A 23,191-nucleotide genomic window follows, 5' to 3' on the forward strand; every position below is an offset into this window, starting at 1 on the left:
AATATGTCTCTCCGAATGAAGATGCAGACAATCTAGTTTTGTCATGTTTTGACACATGAAAAAGTGATTTCATTATTAAATACTAATCTGAATTGGATTATTATTTGAATGAAGTTGAAGAAATTGCAAATGAAGAGGGACATCACAAATATAAACAACAGAAACCAAGAACCAGTGAAATTATTAATACCTTTCAGAACACAACTAAATGGGCTAATCTCAAAAGAATTGCATGCAAACCAAATCTTTTGAGATTAGGCCAAATCGGTTTATGAAAATATAGAACCTTGCAATGGAAAAGGACCGACATCTTTAAAACAGAAACCCCCCCCCCCCTTTTTTTTTAGTCATATATAAGCAGTAAATGCAAATTACTGTAATTTCCTTTCCTTAATTTTTTTTTTTTTATATGGCTACCTCTGATATACTGTAGATTTCATGTAAAATTGGTTATCCCCCCCCCCAAAAACCAGACTGTCCAAAATACTCTTGGTTCAAATTGTTTCAGATAACCAGGGTTTTATTGTTTAGACTAAAAAGATTTTTTATTTGCAAGAAGAAAGAGAGGATTATGTTTCAAATTCTAGATGGATTGAAATTAACAAGTTTGTCTCCCCCTACCTTATCTATTTAGATTAATCTACTGACAATTGTTTAAAATGCTGCCAATAGATATCTACGTAATATTTACACAAAGTTTGTTTGGTGTAAGAGCTATCAAACAAACTTGCATTGTTTGATAAAAAACTAATGAAACATATTGGATAAATATGTTTCATTAGTGTTTCTGATGAAACATGCCAGCTTGATCAAACACTTTAGAAATGTCAAAAGTAGCTGGCAGAATGCATCCAAATTTTTGAATGGAATTTATCCATAGATAAAAAATATAAATTAAAAATACTCTGCAAGTTTCTAGTGTCTTTTTCACATAAAACACACTCAAACATAGAATCTTACTATGGTCTTGATTTATATAATGGAATTATAACCTTCTACTTCCAAGATGCATGCAAAGGTCTTAAGTCACCTGACATCATGTGCCTTTCGTTGCTACCTTAATTACCTTTGCATGGAGAATTTCATGTGCTTGTGTCAAAAGCGCTTAGATCTCTTCCTTTTCATTACCCCTCATCTGTAGGGGAAGGAGTCATTTCCCAATTCTTTGCCATAAATTTAGTACTTATATAATAATCTAAGTGCAATTTCACTATTGATTGACATAGTGGAATTCTAACCAACTCCTCCAACATTGCCTGCAAAGATCTGGTAAGTCAATGATTAGATGTGCTTTTCATGGCTGCTTCGCTACATTTCAGAGAAAACTTTATGCTTGTTTGTATCAAGTGTATCCAAGTCATCAGGAGTGAAAATACAGTAGCATGTATTCTTCAAGCCCAAATGACTACCAAATACAATTAATGATTGTATTTAGGATCTATTGTAAGCTCCTCTGACCTGTGATTGTGTCAGAGTATAGATATAGACAAGGACATAAACAACAGTAAGTCTCTATTTTTGGTGACTGCTTTTGACCTCTCCACCAACTCTTGGCCTTAAATTTGATAGCATATATAGCCTTTTTGTGACCATTGAGTTGAGAATAATAGCATCAAAGCAGCATACTGTTAAAAACAAACTGGCTTTCTACTTAAGTGAAAAACAAAACTTTTCTTTGTTTGACCAATCAGGCAGAGTAATGTTTTATTTAATTTTAGTAATACCTGTATGGTTATATCCCTTTCAACACTAATACAGTAGAATTCTGTTACAGTGAACTTTTTGGAATGACTCGGAAAGAATCGTTTTGTTGTACTTAAATTTTATTCTGATGAACATTGCTGAAAATTATTTTGAAAGACTCATTTATTCAGATAACGATTCTTTGTTTGCTCTGCTTGTTTAATATATAGAAATATTAATTTTCTTTATTTTACTTAAATATCTATATTAAAATCAATAATAAATAAATGGCAAAAATACTACAGAAAAAAATATTTGTTGAGAGATTATCATTGAAAGCATTTTATTTATAAGAAATATGGTACTGTAGATATAATTTTCTGTTACTTTTCACTTATGTCAGTTTTTGCTTTTGAATGTGGTGGTTTTTTTTTTTTTTTTTTTGCACATTGATATGAAATTCGACCTTTGCAATTTAAAATGTGTAGGTTTGTTTTGCACTAAGTTGAATTAGATTGTCAACTCTAACACATTTTTTTAATTTGAGTTATAAGTAAATGGTTAAGGAAATTTTTCTACAAAAAAAGATTTAATCACAAAAACATAAGGCTTCTTTCTTTATGGTCCCTGTCTGTTTTTTTTTTTTTTTATTTTTTTTATGTTTTCTTTTATTCTGATAAAAATATCAGAAACATCAACACATTCATCAGAAGAAGTTTCCTTATTGCTATTTTAAGCAATCTCATAAATTATGTCAGTGGTAAATCAGTGTATGTCACTTATATTATTTGATTTTACATTGAGAAGTATTCTCTGTAAGTTGTAGTTTAAAATTCCTGCTTGACATTAATGTTCTTAATTTATGTTCTTAGAATATAATTTCACAAAAAACTTAATTCAGATTTCTAGCCAAATATTAGTAGTTAGTTTTAAATCTTTTTAATTATATTTTTCTGGAAGGGATAACAAAATAACTCAGTAAGAAACAAATAAAATAAAAATGTTGGCAGCTGCATTAAAATATTAGAATTATAGCTCCTATAAAGGCATATTTTAACCAAGCAGATTTCTTTCTTTTCACTCCATATCATTGGCAATGGTTCTTTGGTTGGACAAATTTTATCATGCCATGTTAATTTCCACCTATATTGTTAAAAATGAACATTGCCTTATTTGTTAATACTGAAAATGCATTTATATAAATATTTTTGTCTGTAGGTAGCATTATTGGAGGATATGTGTCTGTGAGTATTGCTTTAGTTATTTTTTAAAATATTACTTTAGTTAATCTTATTATGAGCTGAAAAATGCAATTTCTTTATTATAATTGATAGTTGTATATAAGATGACAATTTTTATTTTTTACTTATAGCATATTGGTCATCAAAGCATCTTTTTAGAATTAGGGAAGGATGAATTCATGTTAATTTCCACTTGTATTGTTAAAAGTGAACATTGCCTTATTAATTGCTGAAAATGCATTTATATAAATGTCTTGCTTCCTATTGTTTGTTATTTAGTAAAATTGTGTTACAGTGAATACTATTTTAACAAAGATTTCACTATAATGAAAATATTTTATGAAATGAAAACAAACTGACTCTTTTGAAATAATCCTGGACAACTTCCCTTATTATATATACTTTCAGTTTCATTTTAGTCCTATTTGAGCAAAACAGTTCTGGTAAAAAAAATCTGTACAGTGAATTATTTTTGAAATCCTATGCATGATGTATATTGGATGACAACAAAAGGCCCACTGTGAAAATTGATACTTTGTACCACAAACTGCAAATATAGTTATTGGAAGATTCACAGTGGGGTTGGGGAGGAAGTGAATGAAAATATTAAAATTGTGGCTAAAGAATTCAGTATCTTCCTGCTACATTTTCCATACTTTTTCAATAATTATGGTGAAATCCATTTATTTTTCCTGCAGTTTAGAAAGGACCTAATAATTAAATTTTATCAGGAGTTACTTTTTCTTCATTTTTCCTTTTTCTAGAGGAAATAAATGCTCAAATCTAAGAGAATAAAATGCAGAATCTAAGTCTAGTCTTACTGTTGATTTATATAATGGAATTTTGATCTCCTACATGCATACAAAACTGAAGAGTACTTCATGTTTTCAGACCTTTCATCCTAGAAATAGTCCTATAGCTGTTCAATCATTCAGGGTAGGAAAAAAAGTTAATTTAATTCAGCTTAGCACGATATGAACTTGCACACATTTGATTGTACTTCAGTTGACTTTTTGTATTAAAATATAAAAAAGTTTAACTTTAAAGGCAAAAAAAAAAAAAAAAGAAAACAAAAAAAGATTAATACATGGAAATTCAAAAGTCCTCTTCAGTTGAAGCTGTAATTAGCTGATCTCAGAGTTTTTCTTCAAGTTTGTGTTCATGGGTCTGAAATTAGCAGATCTTGTGCTCATGAGGATATATTTGTACAGAGGTAATACACAATGATGCAATGCTGTCTAAGTTGGTGATGTACCTAAAACCAACAGTATTTTTGCAAACTACCCTATTTCTGAATGTGTGATTTGTCAAGATTTTATATAGTACAGTATTTCTTATAAAATATCTTTCAAAAGTAATCTCTGAAATATTTTTAATTTTTTTAGTGCTTATTTTAACATTTTATTTACTTATTATTGTTTTTAGAGTGTTCATTTAAATAAAATTAACAATTACTGTAGGAATTACTATTTCTACATATTATATTATAATTTATTTGAACAAACAGCTATTCCTTTGAAATAATTTTCAGCGGTACTGTTGGGAACAAAATTTTAGTACGACAAAACAATTCATTGCAATGAGAATTTACTTTACTTAGGCTGTATGTGCTTGTTTGCTAGCCAGTGATGGCTTCTGGTTAATAACATAAAATTATTGGAATGGCTGGTTATCAGTGATAGGCACTGGCACTTAACTGTCATCCATAGGCTAGTCAATTTTTAGTGTCATCTATCACAAACCTAAAAAAATAATATAAGTAGCTTTGAGGGTCAACTTTAAATTTTGATGGTAAAGTCAAGATATATCTGAGATAAATATATCTACAACAAATTTTTATTGCAATCATATTATAATTGATGTTAACTCTGTTGTTCCTTGTAATTGCTATTCCTGTGATGAGTTTTGGGTGGAAGACACACACAGTTTTATCATAATGTGATTATAATTTAAGACTATTGTGGCAAAAAATTACATAATAGTTAAAAGCCATTTAGTATTATGAAAATTATATTTCGCTATTAGTCTCTATAGTACTGTTGACCAGAGAGTGAGAAATATTGATAAAAGGCTTTGCTATGCGTTTAAATTTAGAAGTCAATAGAGTCCCCATCTATCCACCCAATTACACAGTTTGGGTAGACAGATTGGTGGCTTGCTGATGATTTAAAAAACCAGGGGTTGGGGTTTATATTTCAAATAGGATAAATACGGGGTACTTCATAAGCTGAGAGGTTTTTCCAAAAATGAATGGGGATTCTCAATCGTTTGGCTCTAGCTTTGTTAGTTTTTCAGTCTTGAGATTATTGAGCAGCTCTTTCAATGGCTCCTTTGATTTTCAGTTGTGGGTTTTTTTTGAGATTTTTTTAAACTTGGTGCATGTTTTCCACCTCATGGGAAGTCTAGTACTTAGTAGTCTAGAATTATCATACCCATACCTTAATCTTGCTGATGCTAATAATCTGATCCTTTTTCAGGGAAATGGACATGTTGTTGTTGTCCTGGATGATATTGGGGGAACCTGTGTGTTGACCTGCTGGCACAGTGCAGCAGTAATAAGGGTTTACAATTTGAATTTGCCGTTTCTTTTCAGTATCACCTCTTTTGGCTCATTTGTGCTGATGTATCTAGTTTGGGAGAGTGTACCCCTCTTGGAAATTGTATTAAAACTGTACACCTTAGTGAAAACAGAAATTCCTGTGTTGAGGGTGCAGCTGCTGCGGTTGTAAATTTTCTATGCTGTAGGAAACTCTCCAAATGTTTGCACATGGCTGAGTTGTCTGATAGTTCTGATCTACTCTTGTTCTGCAGGATTGCATATAACTCATGCTTTGCTGTAGTTTGGTTGCAAGAAGGGCATAGCAGAAGTCTATTCAGTTTTTTTGGTTTTCAGGAAATTGGGATTAAACTGGTTTCAAGAAATCAGGATGGCTGTGAGAATCTGAAAGACAGTGCTGGTTGATCAATTGCTTCAAACCCCAGAAATAGTCAAGTAAGTTCACGTTGTTTATATCTGATATTTGAATAACTGTTCAAATGATAAAGAATGACTTCAGATTAACAGAGAAACAATTCATGCAATTGTGACAGAAAATTGGGGCAGATGGAAGATCTGCTCTGGGTTTGTTCTGCACTGTTTTACTGATGAACAAAAATTTCTCAGACTTGAAGTATGCAAAGAACTTATTCAAGCTTGGCAATGATCCCTCCTTGTTCAGTTTGATTGTGACAGATGAAAATTTATGATGATTACATTTCACAAAGTGTGGAATATTGATTAAAATTCTCTCTAAGACAAAGCTTGTATTTCAAAAACTGAAATGATGTTGATCAAGTTCTTTGACAGCAAGGAATCATTCATAAGGAATTTGTTCCACCAGATAAGACAGTGAATAAAGAGTACTATGTTTTGGATAGTTTGCTTAAAAGAATTTAGACTAAGTGCCATTTCTGGAAAAAAAAAAGAAAAAGGGAGCTACTTCCTATTTCACAATAATGCTGAGCTGCTTCCTGTGCTGTTTATCAAGGAGTGGCAAAGCATGGGGTTGTGGGGCTAACCATCCTCTCACCCACTTTATTCCCTGATTTAGTTCCTCCCAGACTGTTACTACTTGTTCTCCAAGGTCAAACCATTGTTGTTGATTATATTTGATCATTTGATAGTGTAGAGGACATTAAAAGAAATGTGATAAATTTGTTGCAGTCAGTTCAAATGCATTTTAAAAAATGTTTCCACCAGCTATACAAATTCTTGTGTGTGTAACTACTCAAGATGATTACTTTGAAAATTATTAAAAGCTTTTTTCATTTGTTTTTATTAATTTTACTTAGTTCTGGAATTTAATTGTAAAACCTTATGTCATGCTGTTTCCAAGAGTTAACATCTGACCAGCAGCAATGCACAAAACATGTTCACAACATCTAGAGGAAAATAAAAAGGCAAAAATTTTTGTTAAAAAAGGAAAACGCTGATTTGGATATTATACAAAGAGTACTTTTTTATTTAATTTTTCATAGAATACATTCATCTCGTCATTGAAACAGATCAAGTTAGTTGTCACCTTATTTAGGAAATCAAGGTAGCCGCTGTGAAAATCAGAAGTTTTGATATGGTATAGTTCTGGCAAGACAAAGTAGCAACTATTTAAAATGAAATGGAATCTGATATAACTGATAAAGTTGTGTCATTTGAAAATGTACCATTTTCTGTTTCAGCTGATGGCAGATGGTTTAAATTAAGATTTATCTCATAGTCAACTTTTTTGATTATAAATTGTAGAAAATTATGAATACTTGGTTTTTCATACCTCTTTGAAAGGTAATTTTGCTGGATGGAATATAGATTTGATGCTTTCTGAATATGAGTGCTCTTAAGTTAGTTTAACGCCGTGTCATATTCTGTGCAGATAATTCTGCTGTCTTGATAGGCCATGAGAATTGTGTTCATCAGTATTAGTAGCAAAGCATAAAGCACTCAAAGCTGTAGGCTCTCTTCCTCAATTAATTCATTTAGCTGTGGAAAAGTTACAATAGGTTTTCCAGTTGACTTGGATTAAATTCTTGTAGATATATCATTTCTCTGAGAAACATGCCCAAAGAAAAGAAAGGATGCAGCAGTTTCAAAAATTTTCAAACAGTCTTCAATTAAATACTGAAATGCACAAGACAGCCTTCATTTGGCTGAGGAGTTGTCAAGATTGATTGACCTCTGGGAATCATTATTTAGTTTTTTAAAGATGATGTCATTTGTGTATATTCATTGTTGTCAGCATATTTAAATTTATACCAAATTCCAAATAATGAGCAGACTACATAAGAGTTTAGCTCTGAAAATAAAGGATAGGAAGAATGAAAAGAAGAGAAAATATTGCCATTAGTCTGGTTCTGTCAACAAGAAAACTGCTGTTTTTTCAGAAACATTAGGCGAACAATGTAGTCCTAAAGAATTGAAATATTCTAAGTTATGAAGAACATCATTTGTTCATGTTTCCTCTAACTTGCATAAGGCATTCAAGTCCATTCTCCTTAATGTAACACCTGCATTTGATTAAGTGAACGTAATTCTTCAGACAACCTGTTCACAGATTTGCATTTTAATTTATTCAGTGGTGCTGCTTTATCTGACAGCACCCTCAGTGAAATATGCATTACATGTCAATCATTAGCTCAAAATTAATGGGTATTGTTCTTTGTCTTCCTTATTGTATACACAGTCTTATGTGATGTTTTTGAAGTGGCTTTTTATGGTTTTCTTGGAATTATACATTAGAAGAGTGGCTGACCATGCCCCGCTGTTCGTTCTGATTTTGCCTTCCTCTTTGTGTTGCTGTTTTCGATGTAGCATAAAGAAATAATTTCTTGCCAGCTGATTGCTGCTAGTCACAGAAGGTAGGTATCCTTTATTTTATGTTTAATTTTATTATATAAAACTTTTCTTTCTAGAAAGGTTTCTTGTCTCTGTTATTATTTATGTAAAATGAGTTCTAGTCTTATTATTTACTTATTTAATAATTTATTTGACAAAACGTATCAATATGCATCTGTTAATGCTGAATTTTTGTGCATCTGATTTAAGAATTATTATAAATTCTTATCACTAGAATGACTAATGAAAGGCATTTTGACAGTGAGCATTTGTGATAATTTTTGAAACATGAATGACATTTAAATTTTGTACAGTATAGTGTCAAATGGCTTTTATATTGAGCAGTATGTCTGTGCAGATATCCTTAGGAAGTTTTATTAGATTTGAGCAATATTTTACATGTTTTTACTTGATAGAGTTTCACGTAATTGCTTTTCTCTTTAAGGATAAAATTGGTGCACGATCCCCTGTTGTTGGCTTTCTGTTACTGTTATCTCCTGTAGCACTTCTCCTTTATTATAGTAAGTACATATATTTTTTTTAAATTTCATTAGTTACGTAAAGACAAGAATTTTTATTATTAAGCTAAATTGCATATATAATTATTTTGGGATATACACTGAGTTATGAACACTGAATTATGACCACCCCTATGAAACCTGAATGCTACCTGTTGACCATGTGAGGTACTTGAGTGCAGAGTTAGTCGACCTACGTAGCATAGATAAGGTATCAGTGTCTCAGTAGGTAGTAAAATTCCAAGCGTGATGGGTAAAAGGAAGGATTTATTGGACTTTGATAAAGGACAAATTGTGGGTGCTCGACAAGCTGGTGCCTCGTAAGGGCTATACCAGCAGACAACCCCCTACAGCATCCTCTCCTAACCAAGGTTCATCGGCGCAAAAGACTCGCCTGGTGCAAAGAGCATGAAAGTTGGACGTTAGAAGACTGCAAGAAAGTGTGCTGGTTGGATGAGCGACGTTATTTACTCTACACCATGGATGGTCATGTATGGATTTGGCTTCAACAACATGAGGCTATTGATCCATCATGCATGGTATCAAAAGTGCAGGCCAGTGGAGGCAGTTGTATGGTATGGGGCATGTTTCACTGGCAGGAACTTGGACCCCTGGTGCATGTGGAACAACATATCAGTAGTCTCCACTATCATCAACTGCTTGCTGACTGTGTATACCACGCTATGTTACACTTTTTCCCGAATGGCTATTGTCTTCCAAGATGACAATGTGTCGAGCCATCCGGCGCTTGTTGTGCAGGAATGGTAGGAGGAACACAGTTCTGACTTCCAGCGTATCGATTGACCTCCAAACTCCCCCGATATCAATCCCATAGAGCAGTGGCATGCAAACTTATTTCGCTCGTGACCCCCTTTATTGAATGAAAAATTGACGCGACCCCTCAATGTAAAACCCGAAGTAGGATGACCAGATTTTTGTCAGGAAAAATAGCATTTTATAAATTATCTAGTAGAAAATTTTATTTGACTACTGAGAAAGGAATAAAAAAATTGTTTCCATTTTAATTTACATATTTTAATTGAATACAGCAAAAACAACAAATCAAATTCTTATTCTTCAATTAAGGTTACAAAACAATAAAAAAAATTAACGATTACAAAACAAAACAATGAGAAGGACGAGCTTGGATAACCGATAATATTTGAATCCATATTTGAAATTGCTAATCTCGTGTCTCCTGGAACGCTGTTTTTTTTTATAACTGTTAATTTTGAGAACGAAACCTTACATAAATATGTAGACCCGAAAGGTATCAATGTTTGTACAGTCAATTCTGCTATAATGCAGTACATGCGTTCCTAAAAATCTCTGCATTATGGTATTTCACACAATAAAAACGACAGGGCTTATGGGAAAAATGGGGATAGGTGCAGAGCACTCAAAAATATGTTCAATCTGGTGAGTAAAACACTAAAAAAAAACTTAGAAACACAATAAAATTGCTAACACATCTTAAATTTCTAAAAAAAAAATAAATAAATATTACAGTAAATATAGCAATTTTACCTTGACAAGATATGAAGTGGATGTGGTGAAGGTGTGTAGCTGGTAAGTTATAGTGAAGAGGTAGAAGGAGGGTTATCATTCTTAGGATGGAATGTTGTTATACCGATGTGGAAGGGTGTGATTCACTGTCCTGATTTTCTTTCTTCTGCACTGGTTTAAAATAGCTATCTAGCTTTTGCTGCCTCCTCCTTTCATACAGGAGCTGCCTGATGGTTCCAAATGGGTCCAAATTCCACCAAGCACTATCCTATTATGTTCAGCATTATAATCATTATCTTCAATCCACTGCAGGTGCTTTTCAATTCCACTTAAAGCAGCTGATAACTCTGCTGTTTTAAGTTCTCGTGGAGCAGCCTGCTGGACTTTGTCGTCATCCTCATCTTGACTGGCTGCAACAAGTTGTTGCAAGTCTTCAGTACATAGATCCTCATTGTGAGACTCTAGAAGCCCTTCTGCATCTTCATTTTCTACTTCCTCGAAACCAACTTCTTTTGCAAGAGCAACACAACCTGCTTTGATTTGTTTTAGTTACTCTGAAGGTTCAAAGCCTTCAAAATCTCAATTTAAATGAGGGATAAATTTCCACTACACACGATTCAAGCAGTCTTTTGTTACTTCATATCATATAAATATTCTACAGTCATATCAATGGCAACTTTGATGTTAAATCTCTTCCAAAATTCTATAACAGTTTGTGCCTTGTCACCTTCAGTAGCAGCAATTAACATCTTAAATGTTCGCCTTAAATAGTAAGCCTTAAATGCTATTATCACACCCTTGTCAAGGGGCTGTAGTAGAGAGGTTGTGTTTGGAGGTAAAAAGATGAATTTGATATTCAGAGAGAGTTCAGCAACTGTCTGAGGAGGGCTTTGGTGCATTATAAAGAATTAGAAATTTAAAATCTAAGTTCTTCTTAGATTTTAAAAACTTCTTCTTAAATGTAAATTTAGAGTATTGGTTAATTTATTGGTAAATTAACTACTTCTAAGGTAGTAGTATTATAGGAAGCAATGTGGCATTCTAATATAGATGTGTATAACTTGAATATTGCACATACAGTGTTAGCAGAAAAGATGCAAGGCATGACAGAATTGGAGAGGTTATTCTCATTTTATGGATCAGTAGTTAATTTATTAACCATCACCAAAAACGGTGATGATTAATTTATTAACCATAGCCAAATATTTTAAGTTCCATTATTGAAATATTGCAAAATAGCAATGGAAAACTATTTGGATGTTTTTTTGATCAGACATTAATTTAATGCCCAATGTGACATGAAAGTTGCAAAGCTACTTTTCAATCAAAATTGGGCAAGAAGCTAAAAAATCACTGATCTTGCTTTAAAAAATAAATTAGAAGACCTTTCAATATTTTTTATATAATTTACTTATACAAAAAAAAATCTAAATTTCAGTTGTATATTTTTCACACCACTGCTCTCAAGTCTGATATATAATGTCTAGTTGCAAAAAATGGAATTCCATTTGAAGAAACCAGCATTGAACAGAGTTGGTACTTCTGCCATACTGTCATATAAAAGGCACAGTGGTACAGACAGATTCAGCTATTATAAAAAAATAATCAAGTTTAGTAAAATTAGTTGACTCTGAAGTTACATCGAACAATAGAGGATTAACATTTCATGGATTCAAAATTGTGCACATATGTATATATATACATTTTTTAAAGTTTTTTTAATTATGCTTCAAATAATAAGTCTGTTTATGAACAAATTATCTTAATCTTTCAGTAAGTGCTGCTACCCTAAGTAAGTAAGTAGTAATAGTATTCACTGTATAGTGCAAGGAAACCAGAGGGTTTTGCTGAACCCTCTAATTTTCTAATTTCCTTTAAAAAAAATAAATAAAATAAAAAAATACAAATTATATGCTTCACTCCTCACATAGGTAACTATCCAGTTAGCCTTTGAATTTATTCAAACGGTCAACCTCAGATACCTGTGAAGGCAACTTGTTCAGGATATCAAAGACTCACTGGCTAAAGGTTTCAACTACAATTTAGTTGAAACCTTTTCCCTTCTTTTTACTTGTATACTATTTTACATGTATACTTACTTGTATATTATCTTACTTTTTACTTATATACTATCTGTAATTATGTGATTGTGAAATTACTGCACAATAACAAAAACTATCTGGTGAATTAATGCACTGACATGACATTTTAAGCACACATTCACTTGAAATTGTAACAACTTTATTTCACAATTTCATAACTCCAAATAATTGTCTTCACTGGGAGGTTTAGTTTATATGTCTGTGGGACATGTGGAGAGCATAATAATCAAAACACAACTGACAACTTTATCAAAATCTAGAAAACTCCTAGCTCCAAAATGCCTCAATCAGCATTCCAATTAACATAGATAAACCAAAATCTAAGTACTTAAACTAAAATATGAAATTTTTTTCAAACTGAGGTTGCAAGGAATAAATGAGCTGCTCATTCAAAAATCCATGTTAAAAAGCACTAAGTTCACATATTTATATCGAGAAAAAAAAAAAAAGGGTTTTCCTTGTCATGTGATATGTAACTGTAGACAGTTTATAATATGTGGAAGCATGAAAATTGTTTTTAAAATCAGTAGTATGAGGAGATCACACCTATCAGTTGTTGTTGTCAGATTTTGGCTTGCAAATCAACCGATTCTATGGAATTCAGATACAGAAGTTCATAAAGCTTAGTCATTGATACATAAAATATATATAAGATAGTATTATTTTTAAAAAAGTAGCAATGAGTTTTTATGAATTTTTTACTTTATTAAAATTAAAATTGTGTTTTGAAATTTTGACTTATCCAATATTAGACTTTAGTATAATATTGAACAAGTCAAAATAAGACCAAATTAATATTTAAAAGCGTTAATGTACAAAGTTTAGTAATTTTTATAAGTTTTCAATATTTCAGGATGAATCTTGTTGCTCAAGACCCACAGGTTTAGAACTTGCTCTGTAATTTCTTTAAGAAGCTAAGTATGTCTGTCTTATACTTTATACTTGTATAAACAGCAAATTAAATGTCTGAGTAAAATCATTAGATGAGCATTAAAAAGAAGAGTTTCTAAATCAGGAAGTCACTGACAAGGAATATCAGAGCAGATGTGGAGAAGTACCATCTTTGAATTCTATATTCCATATCCTGCTATTTGCAACTCGATGTCTGGTTTCCTCTCCATTTATACAATGTTAACCTAATACTGGTTATGTGGATTTTGAATTCTCATGAATAGTAATTTGATGTACTTTTAACCATCAGTGATGGGTAAGAGTAATCATATTACCATTAACTTTGTCTGATAAACAGATCCCATAAAAGATATTAAACTGCAATCACAAGCACCATATACAGGGTGATTCAGAGGGAATAGTATAAACTCCCGAAAAATATTTTGGGAGTTTATAATATCGATTATTCTGAGTAAAATTCATATAAATGTGTCCAATTGTCAGGGGATACGGAGATAGAGCTGTTTGAAACTGGCACGCACAAAGCCATTATGAGAGGTATTAAAGAACGATAAACAACTTATTGTTTGTATTTATTGACTTTTTGAATGATACAAAACACAAATAATTGACAAATTTTTTACAGTTCACAATAAATGTTCGAAAATCCACCGCCAACCTCAATGCACCTTGCAACTCTTGTGGTAATATGATTGAGGTTATCTTGGTGTTCCTTTATGGTTCCTTGGCAGCAGTATCCAAAATGTGAGCAAGCAATTAGTCTCTTGTATTCACCTTTTCTTTGTATACTGAGTTTTTTGAAAAAATCCATCCCCACAAACAAAAATCTAACAGAATGAGGTCTGGAGACTTTGGTGGCCACTGTATGTGACCATTTTGAATAGAATTCAGGGAAAGTTCGATTTAGATATTGTATCACCAGATGGGTATAATGTGCAGTAGCTCATCATGCTGAAAGTACGTACCAATCCTTGTAGCCGAGGAACATCCTCCAATAGTAGTGGAAGTTCGTTTTACAGAAATTCTAGGTAAATGGGTCCTGTTAGATGATTTTATAACACATCAGGCCTAATCAACTGATTGTCAATGATACCACACCACAGAGAAGCAATGTTGAAAATTTGTTTCTATAGTGGCATGTGGATTTTTGTCTGACCACCTATGAGAGTTATGGATGCTGTTGATATCATCACGGGCAAAAGTATCTTCAACACTGAACATTAATGGAATTAATCGGCAATTAGCATTTATCCACCGACAAAATTCCAGTCACTCCTGGTTGAAGATGTTGCACCCGCTGTATGTGAAATGGATGCAAGCCATGCTCATGTAATGTTCGCCATACTGTAGAACACCGATATGCATAGAAATTCTTCATGTGCTAATAGTAGGATTACGTTCTGCCGACTGAAGAATGTGTTCTGTTTCATCCACATTTTGTTCATTTGCATTTTCGAAATACTAGTGCTGGGAACTGTACCAGTCTCGTACAGTTTGGTGTAAACACTAGTAAATGCTCTTGAATCCGTTATTTTGCGGTTAGGAAACTATTGACAATATTCTCTACAACAGCAATAGCACTTCCACCACAAAAACTGTAGACGAACACCATATCGGCATATTGAGCATGTGTGAAGATGTTCTTAACAACACTTCTAACACCAAACATTGTCAGTGTATAACTGCTTCTTGGTCACATCTGATTCAAGGAGCTGTGTGCGCTAGTTTCAAACGGCTGTATCTCTCTATCCTTGAGATACAGAGATACAGCTGTTTCTCTCGTTTTTTTTTGGCCACATGTTTATATGAACTTTTTTACTCAGAATAATCAATACTATAACCTCCCAAAATATATACTATTCCTCCTGAATCACCCTGTATAAATTTGCCAAGTGAATTTTTCACTTTTATAATAGTTTTTAGACATAAGAGCACTTCAGATAATTTCCAATGTCTGGAATATTTACTTATACATTCAGTGTTTGTAAGTGGGTTGTGTTTCAGCTAGGCCGAAATAAACAGTATTGACTTCACTCTGTTGGTTTGTTGAGGTTTTTAATTAAATTCATTTAATACTTTCAAAATTATATATATCATAAGTCAACAGAAGTACATGTACAAAGGGTACTAGAAAAGTTTTGCAATATGACGCAACAATGAATCACAGGAAGCTGCTTGTTGCTGCTGCATGTTGAGACATATTCATACGTGCATAGTAGCCGCCGCGGCAAGTCGATGGGCTCAGTTATTCATTAGTAGTGAGAGTGTAAAGTGCTTGCGATGTCATCGTGGTCACGAAATGAGATAAGGACAGTTTTGCGGAATAATTTAGTGCGTGGTTTAACCATAGACCAGTGCTTAGAAAAAATGACTCTTGCACTAGATGATGATTGTCCACATCGTACAACGATATTCAGGTGGTATAGAGAATTCCAAAGGGGAAATTTCACTCTGGAGGATTCTGAGAGGCCGGGTAGGCCACGAACGTCAGTTACGGAGGAAAACGTTACTGCTGTGAGGAAAATGCTTGACGAAAACAGGCGAGTGACCTACCAACAGATAGAGGATACTTTGGGCCTAAATGCACCAGCAATTTGTTCGATTCTGCAAGATCATTTGCACGTGAAGAAACTTTGTTCTCTCTGGGTGCCGCATCAACTGACTGAAGAGCAGATGACACGACGTGTGACTTGGTGCCGGGAGATGTTAAAAAAGTTTGATAAGGGACAATCTCGGTATGTGAACAACATCGTGACAGGTGACGAGACTTGGCTGTACTATTACGATCTGCCGACCAAGGCTCAAAACAAAGTTTGGGTCTTTGATGATGACGACACACCCGTAATTGTCAGAAAATCCCGATCTGTAAAGAAGAAAATGATAGCTGTATTTTTCAAATCGAGTGGAATTGTGGAACGTGTCATTTTGGACACGCAAAAGACAGTCACAGCTAAGTGGTATACTGAACAATGCCTGCTTAAAGTCATTGGATCTATGAAGAACCTGCGGCCAAAGTCAAGAATGGACACCTGGTACCTCCATCACGAAAATGCTGCAGTTCACCGCGCCAAAGCCTGCACCGAATATTTGACCACGACAGGACTGAAACTTCTCGAGCACCCTCCCTACAGTCCAGACCTTGCTCCCTGCGACTTTACACTGTTCCCGCATGTGAAAATGAAGCTAAAAGGGAGGCGGTTTTCCAGTGATGAGGACCTTCTACGGGCTTGGGACAACGAGTGTGCTTTACTCCCTAGTGAAACTTGGCAGAACTGGTTTAAAGATTGGTTTCGGAGGATGGAGAGGTGTATTGAATGTAGAGGAAATTACTTTGAAAAACTTAAATAAACAAAGCTGTATTGCAAAACTTTCCTAGTACCCTTTGTATGTAGCACATTAGTTTTTGTTGTATGGTTTTAGACACATCAGTAGCTTAGGCCATTTTGTACCATTTATAACATGTCTGTAAATTGTGAGTGCATTCTTTTGTTGACCTGCTGTGTGCTGGATGAAAAATCCACCCAAGTTTCCAGGAGATGAAAAAATCATGCTGCCCTCTCCTCAGACTGACTAACTCAACCATTATTGAAAAACCATAAAAATTCTTCACGTAATTGACAGGAATTAAACTCGGGTCTTTTCCAACTGGTGTGATGAGCAATCAACCACCCCCTTTAGCCAGCAGGTGGTTGATTGCTGGAACAAACTTCCATCTGTCGTTGTTGAAGTTGATAGCTTAAATAGATTCAAGGCAGAACTAGACAAACATTTGGAGCAAGTGGATGAGTGAAATAAGGGGGGGGGGGTTGACTGATGATATATAAGCTTGCTTTCTTGCATCATGTGCCAGGCACCTCCATAGCCAGGTGGGAAGGAGCAGCAGCAGTGCGTAGCACACGCTTCTTGATTAGACCGGGGTTTGAGCCCGTCACCACCAAATACGGAGGATGCGGAAAGGTCTGGGAATGACCACCACATATTCCCGGAGCAATATGGCCTTAGTTGCTAATGCTCCTAAAAAAAAACCAAATAACAATAACATCATGTGCCTTTGCTAATGAGGATGGTGATTATTCCAACTAAACCTGGTATAGGAGCAATGATTATACCAATTAGGCCCTTTTGATCTTCTGGCTTAAAATCGCTCTCTACTTTATTCTGCATTTATTGTTTGTCCAACTATGTTAATCATAACGCTTTGATTTCCTTTCTTTGAAACTCAATTTTGTCCATTCTAACTTTTCCTGAAATTTTTGCTTGGTGAATTTAATGTTCACAACTCCAGCTAGTTCATTTTCTAATTACACAGACCTAACCGTTCATGATGTTGACGCTTTTGAAATCATTAATGCCTTACACAGTTTGTTCATTTACTTACCAGTATACTAGGCAGTCCTAATCCTGCACTCTTGATCTTCTTGCCAACAGCCATTAAGGTATACAGTCAATATTACTGGTCCTCTGAGCATCGCAGATCACAATTTGGTGATGGTCTCAGACATGCAGATTAGGGACTACCGTGATTTGCTGATCTCTCTGTCTCTCTCCCCTCCTCACCTTCTTCCTTGCATATGCACATCACAAATATTGCTTCCTCTGCATTTTCTCTTTGCTCTTGTCAATCCCTTTCTTTCAAACAACTATGTACTCTGTTCAATCTGCTCCATCATAAAACATTTCACTCCCTCTAGACTATCCAAAAAAAGGTAGTCAGGTTAATTAAAAACCTATCTCTTTTAAAGTCTCAACTCTCCTCTTCTCTGTTTCATAGACATGTTCATTTTCTACGTGGTTCTTCTCTAGATAATTCTGTGAGCATTGTTCTTATGAATTCTATAATTCCCCTACTTTCTTTCAAGTTGGTCCAAACACTGGCTGCAACCAATCAGCATCAATTCACTGTCCAGCTCCAAACTCACCAACTTTTTCTCATTTATACTTTCTACTTCTCTTCTCTGGAGCAACCTTCCTTTACTTATATTTCCCAGAAATTGCAATCTATAGAAATTCAAATCTAATGTTTACAAGTATATAAACACTCTCCCCTCTCCATAAACTCTCCCCTCCCTGTATACTATTTTACTTGTATAGTATAGAACTTCTTATCAGCCATGCATCATACTAAGTACTATAGGTTCTAATGGCTTTTATGTCTGGGGTTTTTACAAAAAAAAGGGCAATTTCAGTCCTTTATTACAAACTGGAACAAATGCCTTTGAAATATCAAAAGGCACCTTTGAATTTCTCCTGACTTTTTCATTTCATTTGCATGCAGATGAGTGATGATGACTAGAAAATTCACCACAGATTGTCATTGATGGTAGTATATTTGAGGCTTAATGTCAAAGTTTGTAGATGATACAAAGGTTGACAGGGGTTGTTAATGATGGTAAAGACAATATGCTACTGCAACAGGATCTAGAAAAGTTAGGCAGATGGGCTGAAAAGTGGCAACTGAAGTTTAACCTTGACAAATACAAAGTACTGCATATGGGTAGCGCTAACCGAAGAGAAATGTACCAACTGTGTGGTACTACACTCAGGGAGGTGGAGAATGGAAAAGACCTAGGGGTAATTGTGCAGTCAGATATGAAGTTCTCTGAGCAGTGCTGCCAGAGCTGGTCATGGAGTTTTGTTAATGATGTATAGGAATTTTGCCAGCAGAGACAAGGTGATTATCCCTTTGTATAAGGCAATGGTCAGGCCACACAATGAGTACTGTGTACAGGTCTAGAGGCCTCATTTTAGGAAGGACGTAGAGTTGTTAGAATGAGTACAGAGTAGGGCAGCAAGATTGGTGAGAGGAACAAAGGGATGCTCTTATGAAGAAAGACTTAAGTTCTGCAAGTTGCAACATCTGGAGACTAGGCACCTGCAAGGTGATCTGATTGTGGTGTATAAGGCCTTGAATGGTTTGAGTATGCTCAATGCTGACGGGATACTTCCGCTTACTCAGATTAAGAACCTGCGGGGGCATAGATTCAAATTGAGGAAAGACAGTTGTAGAATAGATGTGCGGAAGTTTGCCTTTAGCCAGTGGGTAGTTGATTGCTGGAACAAACTTCCATCTGTTGTTGTTGTTGTGGAAGTTGATAGCTTAAATAAATTTAAAGCTGTACTAGATAAACATTGGAAGTGACCGGATGGGTGAAATGGGAAGGATTTTTTTTGGCTGATGCTGTATAAGCTTGCTTTCTAGCATCAAAATGATGCAGTCAAGTAAAGCTTGCATATCTATCTTCAGCCAAAAAAAAAATTATCCACCTGATTTGCCCATTTCTTCTAATAAAATTTATCTTTCAACTGTGACATCATGTATGATATCCAAAGCAGAACTATTTTAATGCTTAAAGAATATGTAGTACACTTAGCTTTTATCTAGATCTCTTTAAAATGCTTGCTTAAATAAGTTTTTATAAAAGATTCAAGTTTTGGTGATGATGATGTAAAGATTAAATCAAAATTTAACAAAAAAGTGCGGAACTAAAGTTTTAATTTTAAAAGTCAACTTTATGAAAAAAAAATATATATCCGGTGGTCTAGTTAATAGCTGATTGACTATATAGACTAGACTAGGTTTAATGACCGAGTCTTCCATGACAGTGGTTTTACCACTGGTTGTTTGTTTGGAGATGGTCTGGGTTTAAGTTCCATTACAGACTGGAGGAAGCTCTAAAGGCCTCTTCAATTAGGGCTATAGTTAGCTGAGCTGAGCTGAGGTGGAGGGAGTAAGGTTTTCTAATGTGAGTTTTTCCGATTTTTTTAGTTGGCAAAAGAAAATCAACCTGCAAACTTGCACTTGTACAGATACAATGGCATAGTCTGGTCTAAGTTGCTGATGCACCTGAAAACCAACAAAAACAACTGATGAATGATAGGATATAATATATTTAGCACACGCTTCTTGATTAGACCGGGGTTCGAGCCCGTCACCACCAAATACGGAGGATGCGGAAAGGTCAGGGAATGACCACCGCATATCCCCGAGCAATATGGCCTTAGTTGCTAATGCTCCTGAAAACCAAATAACAAATAACAACATGTAATATATTCTTGAAATGTAATCTTTTAGTTCCAATCTGTCTGAGTTAGCATTAGCATTAGTAGAGGCATATGATGCAAGAAAGCAAGCTTATTCAGCATCAGCCAAAAAAAAAAAAAAAAAAAAAGCACAACCACTACTCCCATTTCACCCCTCCGTTCGTTCGAAATACCTGTCCAGCTGAGCCTCAAATTTGTTTAGGCTATCAACTTCAACAACAAGTGATGGAAGTCTATTCCACAAACCAACTGCCCGCTGGCTAAAGACAAATTTCCGCACATCTATCCGACATCCGTCCTTCCTCAATTTGAATTTATGCCCTCTCAGGTGATTATTCTGAGCAAGAGGAAGAATCCCATCGGCATTGAGCATGCTCAAGCCATTCAAAGCCTTATACACCTCTATCAGATCACCTCGCCGATGCCTAGTCTCCAGACTCTGTAATTTGCAAAACTTAAGCCTTTCTTCGTAAGAGCAACCCTTTGTTCCATTCACTAATCTTGTTGCCCTTCTCTGTACTCGTTCCAGCAGCTCTACATCCTTCTTGAAATGAGGTCTCCAGACCTGTATACAGTACTCAAGGTGTGGCCTGACCAATGCCTTATACAAGGGAATAATCACATCCCTATCCCTGCTAGAAAAATTCCTGTATATCATTGACAAGACACCATGAGCTACTCTTGCAGCTTGTCTGCACTGCTCAGAGAACTTCATATCTGCCTGCACAATTACCCCCAGGTCCTTTTCATTCTCTACCACTGTCAGCGTAGTACCACAGAGTTGATACGTTGATCTGGGGTTACTGTTTCCCATATGTAGTACTTTACATTTGTCAATGTTAAACTTCATTTGCCACCTCTCAGCCCATCTGCTCAACCTTTCCAGATCCTGTTGCAGCAGCATAGCATCAGTAGTGTCCTTAACAACCCTGCCAACCTTTGTATCGTCTGCAAACTTGGACATTAAGCTTGATATACCATCATCTATATCATTTATAAATACAGAAAACAACAATGGACCCAACACTGAACCCTGAGGAACTCCACTAATAACATTAGTCCACGTTGAGCAGTGTCCATTGATTACCACTCTCTGTCTTCTGCCACTCAACCATCCCTTTATCCATAGCAGCAATTTGCCTCCAATGCCACACTGCTCCAATTTGTGCAGCAGTCTTCCATGCGCAACAGTATCAAAAGCCTTTCTAAGATCCAAATATATAATATCAAAGTTATTCCCTGCATCCAGTTCTTTTGTGACTACATCATAGTATCCAATCAAATTGGTCAGACAAGACCTGCCCTTAACAAAACCATGCTGTGTCTGAGCTATAACTGAATTCTTGTCCAGATGATCCTGCAGTGCTTCTTTAACCAGTGCCTCCATTAATTTTCCTGGAACCGAAGTTAAACTAACAGGTCTGTAATTACTTGTGTCAGCCTTTGATCCTCCTTTGTGAATTGGGGTTACATTTGCACATCTCCAGTCTATGGGTACCTCCCCTGAGTCCAAAGAAGCTCTCATTATTATGGCTAGGGGTTTGCTTACTTCCTTTGCTGCCTCCTTTAATATAACTGGATAGATCCCATCCACCCCGGGTGCCTTTTTTATGTTTATCCTCCACAATTTCTCCTCTACTTTCCTCTCAGTTATTAGAAAATCATCTAGCTCACTGCCAATGTTTACTTCACCTACGACATTCCCCTTCCTGAATAACTCCTCATGTGTGAATGTAGATGCAAAATACTTGTTTAGATTGTCAGCCACCTGAGCAGGATCCTCAACTGTTGAACCATCAACATCCAGTGGACCACTCTGATTCATCCCTTTCCTTCTTGAGTTTAAATAGGTAAAGAACTCTTTTCTGTTTTTCTTTGCATCCTTTGCCAAGGATTTCTCATAATCTGTCTTTGCCTGCCTAATCTCTTTTGTGACTTGGTTACAGACCAACTTATATCTATCATAGGCTTCCATGTCACCCATTAATTTGTATGTATCCCATGCATTTTTCTTCTCTGCCATATGTCTCATTAGTTCATCTGACAACCATTTAGGCCTGAACCTTGAACAATATTTCTTGGTTGGTATGTAAAGCCTGGTAGCTTCCAAGATTAGTTCCTTGAATGCTTCCCATTTTGAATTTGCTGTTGGTAACATCATCAGTTGGTCCCACTGTATAGAATTTAAATACTGTCTCAGCCCATCATAGTCGCCTTTACGAAAGCAAAAACCCTTCCCTTTACCTCTGATGGTAGTTACCTCCTTGAGTAAATCCCACTTCAGCACAATGTGATCACTGCCACCTAGTGGTTCCTTTATCTGCAGATTCTTAATGCATGAAGAATCACTACTGATAATCAGATCAAGAGTATTACTCCCTCTAGTTGCCTCCCGAACATGCTGGTGTAGAAAACAATCATCCAATAAATCCACAAAAGCCTTGCTAGTTTGTGAGTGAGCAACCCACAAATTCCAGTCAATATCTGGGAAATTAAAATCCCCCATTATAAGACTCTCTGATTTACTGGCCCATTCTATTTCCCTGTACAGTATCTTATTATACTCATCAGAGTCATTAGGCCTATAGCACACTCCTACTCTCAATTTTGATTTACCCATGCTTATGTCACACCAAACTGACTCGACACTGCCCTGCCCATCGATGTCGACTGGCTTCACTTCCTTGGATTTTATGTGTTTTTTAACTAATAGCATAACCCCTCCTCCCTTCCTATCCTGTCTATCCTTTCTGTAGACGTTGTACTCCCCAAATTCCAGTTCTGCATTCCTTATATCTGTGTGACACTATGTCTCTGATATCC

At 35.2% G+C, this 23,191-nt stretch overlaps 1 protein-coding gene across 1 annotated transcript in view; it reads left to right on the forward strand.

Annotated features, from left to right (window-relative positions):
- The window catches only part of LOC150076510 (sugar phosphate exchanger 3-like), a 168,732-nt gene that overhangs the window by 126,192 nt on the left and 19,349 nt on the right, over nt 1-23,191 (forward strand). Inside the window, exons 10-11 of the mRNA XM_090387474.1 lie at nt 2,902-2,927; nt 8,735-8,810. Of these exons, the coding sequence (XP_090243600.1) occupies nt 2,902-2,927; nt 8,735-8,810 (102 nt within the window). The remainder of the gene's footprint in view (nt 1-2,901; nt 2,928-8,734; nt 8,811-23,191) is intronic.

This window comes from Mastigoproctus giganteus, chromosome 13 (assembly GCF_048544385.1).
Source record: "Mastigoproctus giganteus isolate SK-2022 chromosome 13, ASM4854438v1, whole genome shotgun sequence".
NCBI classification, from domain to species: Eukaryota; Metazoa; Arthropoda; class Arachnida; order Uropygi; family Thelyphonidae; genus Mastigoproctus; species Mastigoproctus giganteus.